The 15000-nt window shown below is 42.5% G+C and overlaps 1 protein-coding gene across 4 annotated transcripts in view; it reads right to left on the bottom strand.

Moving 5' to 3' along the window:
* The window catches only part of insig2 (insulin induced gene 2), a 10666-nt gene extending 3446 nt beyond the window's left edge, over positions 1 to 7220 (bottom strand). Inside the window, exons 1-4 of one of the 4 annotated variants that reach the window (XM_053328886.1) lie at positions 7048 to 7220; positions 3611 to 3874; positions 2547 to 2719; positions 1011 to 1135 (exon numbers count right to left, since the gene is read on the bottom strand). In XM_053328886.1, coding sequence (XP_053184861.1) covers positions 1011 to 1135; positions 2547 to 2719; positions 3611 to 3741 — 429 coding nt within the window. In that variant the 5' untranslated portion in view covers positions 3742 to 3874; positions 7048 to 7220. Of the gene's footprint in view, positions 1 to 1010; positions 1136 to 1261; positions 1283 to 1579; positions 1662 to 2040; positions 2089 to 2546; positions 2720 to 3610; positions 3875 to 7047 lie in introns of those variants that run through there. The other 3 variants (XM_053328888.1, XM_053328887.1, XM_053328889.1) reach the window with 3 other exon arrangements.
* Positions 7221 to 15000: the final 7780 nt, after the last annotated feature.

Here is a 15000-nt window from a genome sequence, read left to right as displayed (position 1 = left end):
GGTTTTATTTTGAAGGAACTGACTAGTTTTAGTTTGGTTTTACTTTGAAGGAATTGACTAGTTTTAGTTTGGTTTTATTTTGAAGGAATTGACTAATTTTAGTTTGGTTTTATTTTGAAGGAACTGACTAGTTTTAGTTTGGTTTTATTTTGAAGGAACTGACTAGTTTTAGTTTGGTTTTATTTTGAAGGAACTGACTAGTTTAATCTTGGTTTTATTTTGAAGGAATTGACTAGTTTTATTTTGAAGGAATTGACTAGTTTTAGTGAGTTTAACAAGTGATGAAGTAGTTTTAGTTTAGTTTTATTTTGAAGGAACTGATTAGCTTCAGTTTGGTTTTATTTTGAAGGCATTGACTAGTTTAAGTTTGGTTTTATTTTGAAGGAGTTGACTAGTTTTAGTTTGGTTTTATTTTGAAGGAATTGAATAAGTTTATTTTGGTTTTATTTTGAAGGAATTGACTAGTTTTAGTAAGTTTAACAAGTGATGAAGTAGTTTTAGTATTATTTTGAAGGAACTGACTAGCTTTAGTTTGGTTTTATTTTGAAGGAATTGACTAGTTTTCGTGAGTTTAACAAGCGATTTAATAAACACTTGAATAGGGAGATTTAAAACAGAAAGAAAGCCACACTAATAATAAATATAATAAAATAAAAAGTTTAAATCCTAAAAAAGAAAAAAAAAACACTAATAATAAATAATAAAATAAATAAAAATCCAAAAACAGAAAAAAAGAAAAAAACAACACGAATAATAAAATAAAATAAAAAAATAAATAAAATAAATAAAAATTAATTAAAAAAAATCCAAAAACAGAAAAAAAGAAAAACCAACACTAATAATAAAATAAATTAAAAAATAATACAAAATTTAAGAATAAAAAATTCATTTAAATTTTTTTTTTTTAAATCCAGGAACAGAAAAAAAGTAGAAAACAACAATCAACATTAATACAAAATTAAAAAATAAAATAAAACAAAAATCAAATTAAAGGTGGAGCTGAAGGATACAGCGCTGGCGTGGTTGATGCCCACGAACACGGCGACGCAGCGCATCACGCTCGACCACTCGCGCTTGAACTTGTGCGGCTCGCCCAGACGGCTGTCGATGCACGGATACAGAAGCCCGATCATCGCTGAGGGACGACAAGAAAAAAGAGTTTTACCTAATCCTGTTCTCGAGTCAAGGAAGGGAGGAAGGAAGGGAGGAGGAAGGGAAGAAGGGATGGAGGGAGGGATAATAGCAGTGTGTGTTCAGGTACCTGAGGCGGTGCCACAGCAGGGCGGCAGAGTGTGTGAAAGGAAGGAAGGAAGAGAGGGAGGGAGGGAAAAAGGATGGGGAGGAAGGAAGGAAGGAAGGGAGGAAGGAAGGAAGGAAGGAAGGAAGAAGGAATGAAAGGAGAGAGGGTTCAGGTACCTGAGGCGGTGCCACAGCAGGGCGGCAGAGTGTGTGAAAGGAAGGAAGGAAGAGAGGGAGGGAAGAAGGATGGGAAGGAAAGGAAGGAGGGAGGAAGGAAGGAAGGAAGGGAGGAAGGAAGGAAGGAAGGAAGAAGGAATGAAAGGAGAGAGGGTTCAGGTACCTGAGGCGGTGCCACAGCAGGGCGGCACCCACCACGCCGAGGAGAAGATGCTGCTGATGACGTCGGGGGGGAAGAGGAAGGAAGGAAGGAAGGAAGGGAGGGAGGGAGGGAGGAAGAAGGATGGGAAGGAAGGAAGGGAGGAAGGAAGTACCTGAGGCGGTGCCACAGCAGGGCGGCACCCACCACGCCGAGGAGAAGATGCTGCTGATGACGTCGGGGGGGAAGAGGTAGGAAGGAAGGAGGGAAGGGAGGAAGAGGGAGGGAGGAAAGAAGGAAGGAAGGGAGGAAGAAAGGAAGAAAGGAAGGAAGGGTACCTGAGGCAGTGCCACAGCAGGGCGGCACCCACCACGCCGAGGAGAAGATGCTGCTGATGACGTTGGGGGGGAAGAGGAAGGGAGGAAGGGAGGGAGGAAGGAAGGAAGGCAGGCAGGAAGGAAGGAAGGAAGGGAGGAAGGAAGTACCTGAGGCGGTGCCACAGCAGGGGGGCACCCACCACGCCGAGGAGAAGATGCTGCTGATGACGTCGGGGGGGAAGAGGAAGGGAGGAAGGGAGGGAGGAAGGAAGGAAGGCAGGCAGGAAGGAAGGAAGGAAGGGAGGAAGGAAGTACCTGAGGCGGTGCCACAGCAGGGGGGCACCCACCACGCCGAGGAGAAGATGCTGCTGATGACGTCGGGGGAGAGGGAGGAAGGAAGGAAGGAAGGGAGGAAGGAAGGGAGAAAGGAAGGAAGTAAGGGAGAAAGGAGGGAAGGGGGGGAGGAAGAAGGATGGAAAGGAAAGGAGGGAGGAAGGAAGGAAGGAAGGAAGGGAGAAAGGAAGGAAGTAAGGGAGAAAGGAGGGAAGGGAGGGAGGAAGAAGGATGGAAAGGAAAGGAGGGAGGGAGGAAGGAAGGAAGGAGGGAGGAAGGAAGGAAGGAAGGAAGGAAGGAAGGAAGGAAGAAAGAAAGGAAGGGAGGAAGGAAGGAAGTACCTGAGGCGGTGCCACAGCAGGGCGGCACCCACCACGCCGAGGAGAAGATGCTGCTGATGACGTCGGGGGGGAAGAGGGTGACGTTTCTCTGCACCTGGAGTAAGTTGAGCACCAGAGCCAGAAAGACTCCCACAGAGAACAGCATGGCCCCTCGGATCAGCAGGTTGGTGGTCCTACCACACGGAGCAGAGACGGGTTAACCAACCTACCTTCCTTCCTTCCTTCCTTCCTTCCTTCCTTCCTTCCTTCCTTCCTTTCCTTTCTTCCTTCTTTCCTCCCTCCCTCCTACCTACTTTCCTTGCTTTCTTCATCCGACCTTCCTTTCCTTCCTTCCTTTCTCCCTTCCTTCCTCCCTTTCTTTCTGTCCTTCCTCCCTCCTTCCCTTCCTCCCTTACTTCTTTCCTCTGTCCTTCCTTCCTTTCTCCCTGCCTTCCTTCCTTCCTTCTTTCCTTCCTTCCTTTCTCCCTGCCTTCCTTCCTTTCTCCCTGCCTTCTTTCTTCCCTTCCTCTTTTCCTTTCTCCCTTCCTCCCTCCCTCCTACCTACTTTCCTTGCTTCCTTCGTCCTACCTTCCTCCCTTACTTCTTTCCTCTGTCCTTCCTTCCTCCCTTCTTTCCTTCCTTCCTTTCTCCCTTCCTCCCTCCATCCTTCCTTCCTTTCTCCCTCCCTCCTTCCCTTCCTTCCTTTCTCCCTTCCTCCCTCCCTCCTTCCTTCTTTCCTCCCTCCCTCCTTCCTTCCTTCTTTCCTCCCTCCCTCCTACCTACTTTCCTTGCTTCCTTCGTCCTACCTTCCTTTCCTTCCTTCCTTTCTCCTTTCCTTTCTCCCTTCCTTTCTTCCTTCCATCCTTCCTTTCTCCCTCCCTCCTTCCCTTCCTCCCTTACTTCTTTCCTCTGTCCTTCCTTCCTCCCTTCTTTCCTTCCTTCCTTTCTCCCTTTCTCCCTCCTTCCTTCTTTCCTCCCTCCCTCTTACCTACTTTCCTTGCTTCCTTCGTCCTACCTTCCTTTCCTTTCTTTGTCCTACCTTCCTTTCCTTCTTTCCTTCCTCCCTTCCTTCCTCCAGAGCTCACCTGTTGGTAATGACTGAGATGTAGGGGCCCCTGGGAGGCTGCTGGGGCCCCGGACCCCCGGACCCCGACCACTGCTGCTGCTGCTGGCCGCTCACTGTGCTGTCACTCATGGCCGTCAGTGTGAGGGACATCCGTACACCTGTGGATCTGTGTGTGTGTGTGTGTGTGTGTGTGTGTGTGTGTGTGTGTGTGTGTGTGTGTGTGTGTGTGTGTGTGTGTGTGTTTATCCCAGTTCAGTGTCCTCCTCTGACATCCCAAACTGAGCTGAAAAACAAAGACAAGCAGCGACTCAGCGAGAAAATACACTAAACAAATAAACACCTGAACGCACCACGGACTGCTGCTGCTAGAGGCTACTGACTGACTGGCTGACTGACTGGCTGAGTTACTGACTGACTGACTGACTGGCTGAGTTACTGACTGACTGGCTGACTGAGTTACTGACTGGCTGACTGAGTTACTGACTGACTGGCTGAGTTACTGACTGACTGACTGGCTGAGTTACTGACTGAGTTACTGACTGGCTGACTGAGTTACTGACTGACTGGCTGAGTTACTGACTGACTGACTGACTGACTGACTGCGTTACTGACTGACTGAGTTACTGACTGGCTGGCTGAGTTACTGACTGACTGAGTTACTGACTGGCTGACTGAGTTACTGACTGACTGGCTGAGTTACTGACTGGCTGACTGAGTTACTGACTGACTGAGTTACTGACTGACTGACTGAGTTACTGACTGACTGACTGAGTTACTGACTGAGTTACTGACTGACTGACTGACTGACTGACTGCGTTACTGACTGACTGAGTTACTGACTGGCTGGCTGAGTTACTGACTGACTGACTGACTGACTGACTGGCTGAGTTACTGACTGACTGAGTTACTGACTGAGTTACTGACTGACTGACTGACTGACTGGCTGAGTTACTGACTGACTGAGTTACTGACTGACTGACTGAGTTACTGACTGACTGACTGAGTTACTGACTGACTGGCTGACTGACTGAGTTACTGACTGACTGACTGACTGGCTGAGTTACTGACTGACTGACTGACTGACTGACTGACTGAGTTAGTGACTGACTGGCTGACTGACTGAGTTACTGACTGACTGACTGACTGGCTGAGTTACTGACTGACTGACTGACTGACTGACTGACTGACTGAGTTACTGACTGACTGACTGACTGAGTTACTGACTGGCTGAGTTACTGACTGACTGAGTTACTGACTGACTGACTGACTGAGTTACTGACTGGCTGACTGACTGAGTTACTGACTGACTGACTGACTGAGTTACTGACTGACTGGCTGACTGAGTTACTGACTGACTGAGTTACTGACTGACTGAATGACTGGCTGAGTTACTGACTGACTGACTGGCTGACTGAGTTACTGACTGACTGACTGACTGAGTTACTGACTGACTGAGTTACTGAGTTACTGACTGACTGGCTGACTGACTGAGTTACTGACTGACTGGCTGAGTTACTGACTGACCGGCTGACTGACCGGCTGACTGACTGACTGAGTTACTGACTGACTGGCTGACTGACTGAGTTACTGACTGACTGAGTTACTGACTGAGTTACTGACTGATTGAGTGACTGACTAAGTTACTGACTGAGTTACTGACTGACTGAGTTACTGACTGACTGAGTTACTGACTGATTGAGTGACTGACTAAGTTACTGACTGGCTGACTGACTGACTGGCTGAGTTACTGACTGACTGACTGACTGAGTTACTGACTGACTGACTGACTGAGTTACTGACTGACTGACTGGCTGAGTTACTGACTGACTGACTGGCTGAGTTACTGACTGACTGACTGTCTGACTGGCTGACTGACTGACTGACTGACTGACTGACTGAGTTACTGACTGACTGACTGGCTGAGTTACTGACTGACTGACTGACTGAGTTACTGACTGACTGGCTGGCTGACTGAGTTACTGGCTGGCTGGCTGGCTGGCTGACTGAGTTACTGGCTGGCTGGCTGGCTGGCTGACTACCTGGCTGGCTGGCTGACTTACTGACTGGCTGACTGAGTGACTGACTGACTGACTGAGTTACTGACTAACTGACTGAGTTACTGACTGACTGGCTGACTGACTGACTGACTGACTGAGTTACTGACTGAGTTACTGACTGACTGAGTTACTGACTGACTGACTACCTGGCTGACTGACTGACTACCTGGCTGGCTGGCTGGCTGGCTGACTGGCTGCTCCACTTCCTGCAGCCAACCGTGAGTTATTATGTGAGTTAATGATGAGTCACAGTTAGATAACTGAGTTCATTCAGCTGTTAAACATCAGAGCCTGAACTCTCTGCTCTCGGGTCAAACTCTACTTTCATATTTTATTATTTACATCATTTAGTAAATGTCTTCTTTTTTTCACACTAAGCTTTGAAACTTTTATTTTGTAGGAGCAACTTTACTACTACTTTATTATTTTAATATTTACACAATTTACTAAATGTCTTCTTTTTTTCACACTAAGCTTTGAAACTTTTATTTTGTAGGAGCAACTTTACTACTACTTAGTAATCTTTTCATTCATAATGTGCATTTTATTTTCTTAAGCTATATCTTAGTTTAGTATTGCTGTTTATGATTAATTAAAACCTTTATTCTATTAGTAAAAACACAAAAAAAGTAATTTCACAACTTTCATAACATTGTAAGGCTTTTATTTTGATGTTTAACATTTTATTTGTTATATATGAGGTAAAAAAACCCCAAAGAATTAGCTTTTAAATATCATTAATTATGTTTCCTTTAACCCAGAATATGACACTAACTTCCAGCTTTGTTTCATCAGCAGCATGTGTTGCTAATGATGCTCATTTATTAGCAGTTAAACATATAAAGTTATAAAGTTTAGTGTGTTAATATGAATATAAGATAAGATTGCCTTTACTGTCACTGAGAGAGCAACAACTGAAGGTCCATTAGTATAAAAACATAGCTGATGCACGACTGTCATGAATAAAGATAACTAATTAAAAACGTGAAGGTCTCTGTAGTCTTTTTGTTAATCTAATAAATATCTGACAAGTCTAAGTATACTGTTTATTAATCTGGACACAATGACATCATCATTTAAGAGGTTTTCATCAGCAGAATAAAGATTTTAACTCTTTTAAAAGTGGATTTAAAGCTTTTATTTACCTTTTTTACAGGTTTAAATAGTGCAAAAAAGAAATAATTAGCCTCTAAATATGATAAATATCATTAAATATGTCTGCGTTAACCCAGAATGAGAAGTTACCTACAGCATGGTGCTAATGCATGTGTTAAAACCAGCTGATAAACATCTAAAGTTAAACTGTGAGTGTAAATAAGTGTTAATTATAAACATGCTAAACTAGCTGCAGCAGCTAGCGACGTTTAAACACCAACAGCAGCTTTAATAATCCTCCTACCTCATAGTGACAGAGTCCGTCCTCCTCTCTGATCACACATCTCACATAACAGCAGAAACTCGCTGCTAGAAAAACACGAAAAACACGAAAAATAACAAAAATATAACGTTAAAGTCTCCTCTCTGTGCTGCGACCACTTCCGGTCTGAGTGTTTGAGCTGAGCGGACAGCCAATCAGCGGCAAGGGACATGACGTAACCGCGTTATACAAAGCTGACGTAACACGTGATCAGAGCTTATAAAATACTGATAAAGCAAAGTAAAAAATACTGCACAAAAAACTATATTAGATTAAAAAATACTGCATAAAAAACTATATTAGATTAAAAATACTGCATAAAATACTATATTAGATTAAAAAAAAACTATATTAGATTAAAAGTACTGCAGAAAAAATGACACACACTGCTTTTTGTCAAATAAATGTAGTGGAGTAGGAAGTACAATATTTCCCTCTGAGATGTAGAAAGTAGCATCACATGGAAATACTACAGTAAAGTACTAGTACCTCAAACTGTACTACAGTAAAGTACAAGTACCTCAAACTGTACTACAGTAAAGTATAAGTACCTCAGACTGTACTACAGTAAAGTACAAGTACCTCAAACTGTACTACAGTAAAGTATAAGTACCTCAGACTGTACTACAGTAAAGTACTAGTACCTCTAACTGTACTGCAGTAAAGTACTAGTACCTCTAACTGTACTACAGTAAAGTACTAGTACCTCAAACTGTACTACAGTAAAGTACAAGTACCTCAGACTGTACTACAGTAAAGTACTAGTACCTCAAACTGTACTACAGTAAAGTACAAGTACCTCAAACTGTACTACAGTAAAGTACTAATACCTCAAACTGTACTACAGTGAAGTACTAGTACCTCTAACTGTACTACAGTAAAGTACAAGTACCTCAAACTGTACTACAGTGAAGTACTAGTACCTCTAACTGTACTACAGTAAAGTACTAGTACCTCTAACTGTACTACAGTAAAGTACAAGTACCTCAAACTGTACTACAGTGAAGTACTAGTACCTCAAACTGTACTACAGTAAAGTACAAGTACCTCAAACTGTACTACAATAAAGTACTAGTACCTCAAACTGTACTACAGTAAAGTACAAGTACCTCTAACTGTACTACAGTAAAGTACAAGTACCTCTAACTGTACTACAGTAAAGTACAAGTACCTCAAACTGTACTACAGTGAAGTACTAGTACCTCAAACTGTACTACAGTAAAGTACAAGTACCTCAAACTGTACTACAATAAAGTACTAGTACCTCAAACTGTACTACAGTAAAGTACAAGTACCTCTAACTGTACTACAGTAAAGTACTAGTACCTCTAACTGTACTACAGTATAGTACTAGTACCTCTAACTGTACTACAGTAAAGTACTAGTACCTCTAACTGTACTACAGTAAGTACAAGTACCTCTAACTGTACTACAGTAAAGTACAAGTACCTCTAACTGTACTACAGTAAAGCACAAGTACCTCAAACTGTACTACAGTAAGTACAAGTACCTCTAACTGTACTACAGTAAAGTACAAGTACCTCTAACTGTACTACAGTAAAGTACAAGTACCTCAAACTATACTACAGTAAAGTACAAGTACCTCAAACTGTACTACAGTAAGTACAAGTACCTCTAACTGTACTACAGTAAAGTACAAGTACCTCAAACTATACTACAGTAAAGTACTAGTACCTCTAACTGTACTACAGTATAGTACTAGTACCTCTAACTGTACTACAGTAAAGTACAAGTACCTCAAACTGTACTACAGTAAGTACAAGTACCTCTAACTGTACTACAGTAAAGTACAAGTACCTCTAACTGTACTACAGTATAGTACTAGTACCTCTAACTGTACTACAGTAAAGTACTAGTACCTCTAACTGTACTACAGTAAAGTACTAGTACCTCAAACTGTACTGCAGTAAAGTACTAGTACCTCTAACTGTACTACAGTAAAGTACTAGTACCTCAAACTGTACTGCAGTAAAGTACTAGTACCTCTAACTGTACTACAGTAAAGTACTAGTACCTCTAACTGTACTACAGTAAAGTACTAGTACCTCAAACTGTACTACAGTAAAGTACAAGTACCTCTAACTGTACTACAGTAAAGTACAAGTACCTCAAACTGTACTACAGTAAAGTACAAGTACCTCAAACTATACTACAGTAAAGTACTAGCACCTCTAACTGTACTGCAGTAAAGTACTAGTACCTCTAACTGTACTACAGTAAAGTACTAGTACCTCTAACTGTACTACAGTAAAGTACTAGTACCTCTAACTGTACTACAGTAAAGTACAAGTACCTCTAACTGTACTACAGTAAAGTACTAGTACCTCTAACTGTACTACAGTAAAGTACTAGTACCTCTAACTATACTACAGTAAAGTACAAGTACCTCAAACTGTACTACAGTAAGTACAAGTACCTCTAACTGTACTACAGTAAAGTACAAGTACCTCAAACTATACTACAGTAAAGTACTAGTACCTCTAACTGTACTACAGTATAGTACTAGTACCTCTAACTGTACTACAGTAAAGTACAAGTACCTCAAACTGTACTACAGTAAGTACCTCTAACTGTACTACAGTAAAGTACAAGTACGTCTAACTGTACTACAGTAAAGTACTAGTACCTCAAACTGTACTACAGTAAAGTACAAGTACCTCAAACTATACTACAGTAAAGTACAAGTACCTCAAACTGTACTACAGTAAGTACAAGTACCTCTAACTGTACTACAGTAAAGTACAAGTACCTCAAACTATACTACAGTAAAGTACTAGTACCTCTAACTGTACTACAGTATAGTACTAGTACCTCTAACTGTACTACAGTAAAGTACAAGTACCTCAAACTGTACTACAGTAAGTACAAGTACCTCTAACTGTACTACAGTAAAGTACAAGTACCTCTAACTGTACTACAGTAAAGTACTAGTACCTCTAACTGTACTACAGTAAAGTACTAGTACCTCAAACTGTACTGCAGTAAAGTACTAGTACCTCTAACTGTACTACAGTAAAGTACTAGTACCTCAAACTGTACTGCAGTAAAGTACTAGTACCTCTAACTGTACTACAGTAAAGTACAAGTACCTCTAACTGTACTACAGTAAAGTACTAGTACCTCAAACTGTACTACAGTAAAGTACAAGTACCTCTAACTGTACTACAGTAAAGTACAAGTACCTCAAACTGTACTACAGTAAAGTACAAGTACCTCAAACTATACTACAGTAAAGTACTAGCACCTCTAACTGTACTGCAGTAAAGTACTAGTACCTCTAACTGTACTACAGTAAAGTACAAGTACCTCTAACTGTACTACAGTAAAGTACTAGTACCTCTAACTGTACTACAGTAAAGTACAAGTACCTCTAACTGTACTACAGTAAAGTACTAGTACCTCTAACTGTACTACAGTAAAGTACAAGTACCTCTAACTGTACTACAGTAAAGTACTAGTACCTCTAACTATACTACAGTAAAGTACAAGTACCTCAAACTGTACTACAGTAAGTACAAGTACCTCTAACTGTACTACAGTAAAGTACAAGTACCTCAAACTATACTACAGTAAAGTACTAGTACCTCTAACTGTACTACAGTATAGTACTAGTACCTCTAACTGTACTACAGTAAAGTACAAGTACCTCAAACTGTACTACAGTAAGTACAAGTACCTCTAACTGTACTACAGTAAAGTACAAGTACCTCTAACTGTACTACAGTAAAGTACTAGTACCTCTAACTGTACTACAGTAAAGTACTAGTACCTCAAACTGTACTACAGTAAAGTACAAGTACCTCAAACTATACTACAGTAAAGTACAAGTACCTCAAACTGTACTACAGTAAGTACAAGTACCTCTAACTGTACTACAGTAAAGTACAAGTACCTCAAACTATACTACAGTAAAGTACTAGTACCTCTAACTGTACTACAGTATAGTACTAGTACCTCTAACTGTACTACAGTAAAGTACAAGTACCTCAAACTGTACTACAGTAAGTACAAGTACCTCTAACTGTACTACAGTAAAGTACAAGTACCTCTAACTGTACTACAGTAAAGTACTAGTACCTCAAACTGTACTGCAGTAAAGTACTAGTACCTCTAACTGTACTACAGTAAAGTACAAGTACCTCTAACTGTACTACAGTAAAGTACTAGTACCTCAAACTGTACTACAGTAAAGTACAAGTACCTCTAACTGTACTACAGTAAAGTACAAGTACCTCAAACTGTACTACAGTAAAGTACAAGTACCTCAAACTATACTACAGTAAAGTACTAGCACCTCTAACTGTACTGCAGTAAAGTACTAGTACCTCTAACTGTACTACAGTAAAGTACTAGTACCTCTAACTGTACTACAGTAAAGTACTAGTACCTCTAACTGTACTACAGTAAAGTACAAGTACCTCTAACTGTACTACAGTAAAGTACTAGTACCTCTAACTGTACTACAGTAAAGTACTAGTACCTCAAACTGTACTATAGTAAAGTACAAGTACCTCTAACTGTACTACAGTAAAGTACAAGTACCTCTAACTGTACTACAGTAAAGTACTAGTACCTCTAACTGTACTACAGTAAAGTACTAGTACCTCTAACTGTACTACAGTAAAGTACAAGTACCTCTAACTGTACTACAGTAAAGTACTAGTACCTCTAACTGTACTACAGTAAAGTACTAGTACCTCAAACTGTACTATAGTAAAGTACAAGTACCTCTAACTGTACTACAGTAAAGTACTAGTACCTCTAACTGTACTACAGTAAAGTACTAGTACCTCAAACTGTACTATAGTAAAGTACTAGTACCTCTAACTGTACTACAGTGAAGTACAAGTACCTCTAACTGTACTACAGTAAAGTACTAGTACCTCTAACTGTACTACAGTAAAGTACTAGTACCTCAAACTGTACTATAGTAAAGTACTAGTACCTCAAACTGTACTATAGTAAAGTACTAGTACCTCTAATTGTACTACAGTAAAGTACTAGTACCTCTAACTGTACTACAGTAAAGTACAAGTACCTCTAACTGTACTACAGTAAAGTACTAGTACCTCTAACTGTACTACAGTAAAGTACTAGTACCTCAAACTGTACTATAGTAAAGTACAAGTACCTCTAACTGTACTACAGTAAAGTACTAGTACCTCAAACTGTACTATAGTAAAGTACTAGTACCTCAAACTGTACTACAGTAAAGTACTAGTACCTCTAACTGTACTACAGTAAAGTATTAGTACCTCTAATATAATTCAGACATTATTTGGGGGATTAAAACAACCTTTTATTAAATGTGGTGTAACATTCAGACAGGCTGTTAAACGCTGTATCACACACACACACACACACACACACACACACACACACACACACACACACACACACACACACACACACACACACACACACACACACACACACACACACAGCGTATTGGATGTGCTCTCCTGCTCTAATAGGCTTACAGAGATGCAGAGGTGAGGAAGTTAATCCTCCGCTCATGTTTCATATTCAGCTGCAGAGGATTAAACCTGAACACAAGACCAAGCTCACACTCCACTTTATCACTTCCTGCTGTAGTCTTCATGCAGCGGGCTGGAAAATCCCAGCAGGACAAGCTTATGAGAGGAAACATGCGAAGAAGAAGAAGAAGAAGAAGAAGAAGAAGAAAGATAGGAAGCTTCGAGTAGACTCAAAAAAATGAAATTGAAAAAGTAATTATTTGAAAAGCTTGTTTAACCCTCCTGTTGTCCTCAGGTCAAGGAAGGAAGGAAGGAAAGAAGGGAGGAAGGAAGGAAGGAAGAAAGGAAGGAAAGAGGGAAGGAAGGAAGAGAGGGAGGAAAGAAGGAAGGAAGGAGGAAAGAAGGAAGGAAGGAAGGAGGGGAGGGAGGAAAGGAAAGGAGTAAGGAGGGATGGAAGGAAGGAAGGAGGGAGGAAGGAGGAAGGAAGAAAGGAAGGAAGGAAGGAAGGGAGGAAGGAAGGAAGGAGGGAAGGAGGGAAGGAAGGAAGGAAGGAGGGAAGGAAGCAGGGAAGGAAATGAGGAAGGACGGAAGGAAGGAAGGAAAGAAGCAGGACGGAAGGAAGGAAGGAAAGGAAAGGAGTAAAGAGGGATGGAAGGAAGGAGGGAGGGAGGAAGGAGGGAGGGACGGAGGGAGGAAGGAAGGAAGGAAGGAAATGAGGAAGGAAGGAAGGAAGGAAGGAAAGGAGTAAGGAGGGAGGGATGGAGGAAGTGAGGAAGGATGGAAGGAAGGAAGGAAAGGAAAGGAGTAAGGAGGAATGGAAGGAAGGAAGGAAGGAAGGAAGGAAGGAAGGAAAGAAAGAAGGAGGGAAGGGAGGAAGGAAGGGTCCAAGAGACTTTTTTTGTGCGTCTTGATAGGATACATATGTGTACCGTCAGGAGGGAGGAAGGAAGGAAGGAAGGAAGGAAGGAAGGAAGGAAGGAAGGAGGGAGGCGCTGTTGAGACACTTTGCCACGCCCACTTCCATGAGCCATAAAATATCAAACTTTCCAAGAGGTCTGGCCCCCCCCCCCCCCCAAATAATTAGAGTGATAAAGGAAGTCTGGTGGTGGTGGTGGGAGGGGGGGGGGGGGCTTTCAATTAGTTGTCAAGGGTTACCCCCCCCCCCCCCCCAACCCCTGCCCCCCCCTGCTCTGACAGAGGGATATAATTCATCATCCCGCCTGGTGCCAAACACTATAAGAGCCTTTTCATTATCAGACCTCTGAGTCCCAGTGTCACCCCCCCCCCCCACTCCCCCCCCCCTCCCCCTAAGTATAAATGTGAGTGATGGTGTGCAGGGGGGGGGGGGGGGGGGCGAGGTCCTCGTCATAAATGTCATCCCCATTAGACTGTTGCAGACCCTGTGACCTCTCTGTTGTCTATAATTAACCTCTAACACCCCCCCCCCCCCCTTTCTAAACCCCCCCCCCTCCCCACTCCCCCCCCCCCCCCCCCTCTGCCTCATCCTCCAATCCCCAGACAGCCATGATGTGGTGGGAGATGCTTCCTCGCCAACTTACTTCTTTCCTTCTTTGTTTCCTTCCCTCCTATCCTACATTTTCTTTTCCTTTCTTCCTTTCCTTCCTTCCTTGCTTCCTTCCTTGCTTTCTTGTCTTCTTTCCTTCCCTCCTTCCTAATCCCTTTTCCTTCCTTCCTTCCTTGCTTCTTTGCTTTCTTGTCTTCTTTCCTTCCCTCCTTCCTAATCCCTTTTCCTTTCTTCCTTTCCTTCCTTCCTTGCTTTTTTGTCTTCTTTCCTTCCCTCCTTCCTAATCCCTTTTCCTTCCTTCCTTCCTTCCTTGCTTCTTTGCTTTCTTGTCTTCTTTCCTTCTTTGTTTCCTCCCCTCCATCCTTCCTTCCTTCCATCTTTCCTTCATCTTCTTTTCCTTTCTTCCTTTCCTTCCTTCCTTGCTTGTCTTCTTTTCCTTACTTCCTTTCCTTCCTTCCTACCTCTTCCTCCTCCTCCTCCTCCTCTTCTTTCACCTCCTCTTCCTCTTCCTTCACCTCTTCCTCCTCCTCCTCTTCCTTCACCTCCTCCTCTTTCACCTCCTCCTCCTCCCCTCTTCCTTCACCTCCTCTTTTTCCTCCTCCTCTTCCTTCACTTCCTCTTCCACCTCTCCTCCTCCTCTTCCTCCACCTCCTCCTCCTCCTTCTCCTCCTTCTCCTCCTCTTCCTTCACCTCCTCCTCTTCTTCCTCCTCCTGCTCTTCTTCCTCTTCCTCCACCTCCTCCTGCTCTTCTTCCTCTTCCTCCACCTCCTCCTCCTCTTCTTCCTCTTCCTCCACCTCCTCCTCCTCTTCTTCCTCTTCTTCCTCCTCCTCCTCCTCTTCCTTCACCTCCTCCTCCTCCTCTTCCTTCACCTCCTCCTCTTCTTCCTCCTCCTGCTCTTCTTCCTCTTCCTC

Source organism: Scomber japonicus, chromosome 11 (assembly GCF_027409825.1).
Source record: "Scomber japonicus isolate fScoJap1 chromosome 11, fScoJap1.pri, whole genome shotgun sequence".
Lineage (NCBI taxonomy): Eukaryota > Metazoa > Chordata > Actinopteri > Scombriformes > Scombridae > Scomber > Scomber japonicus.
This window is presented reverse-complemented; position numbering and strand designations above follow the sequence as displayed.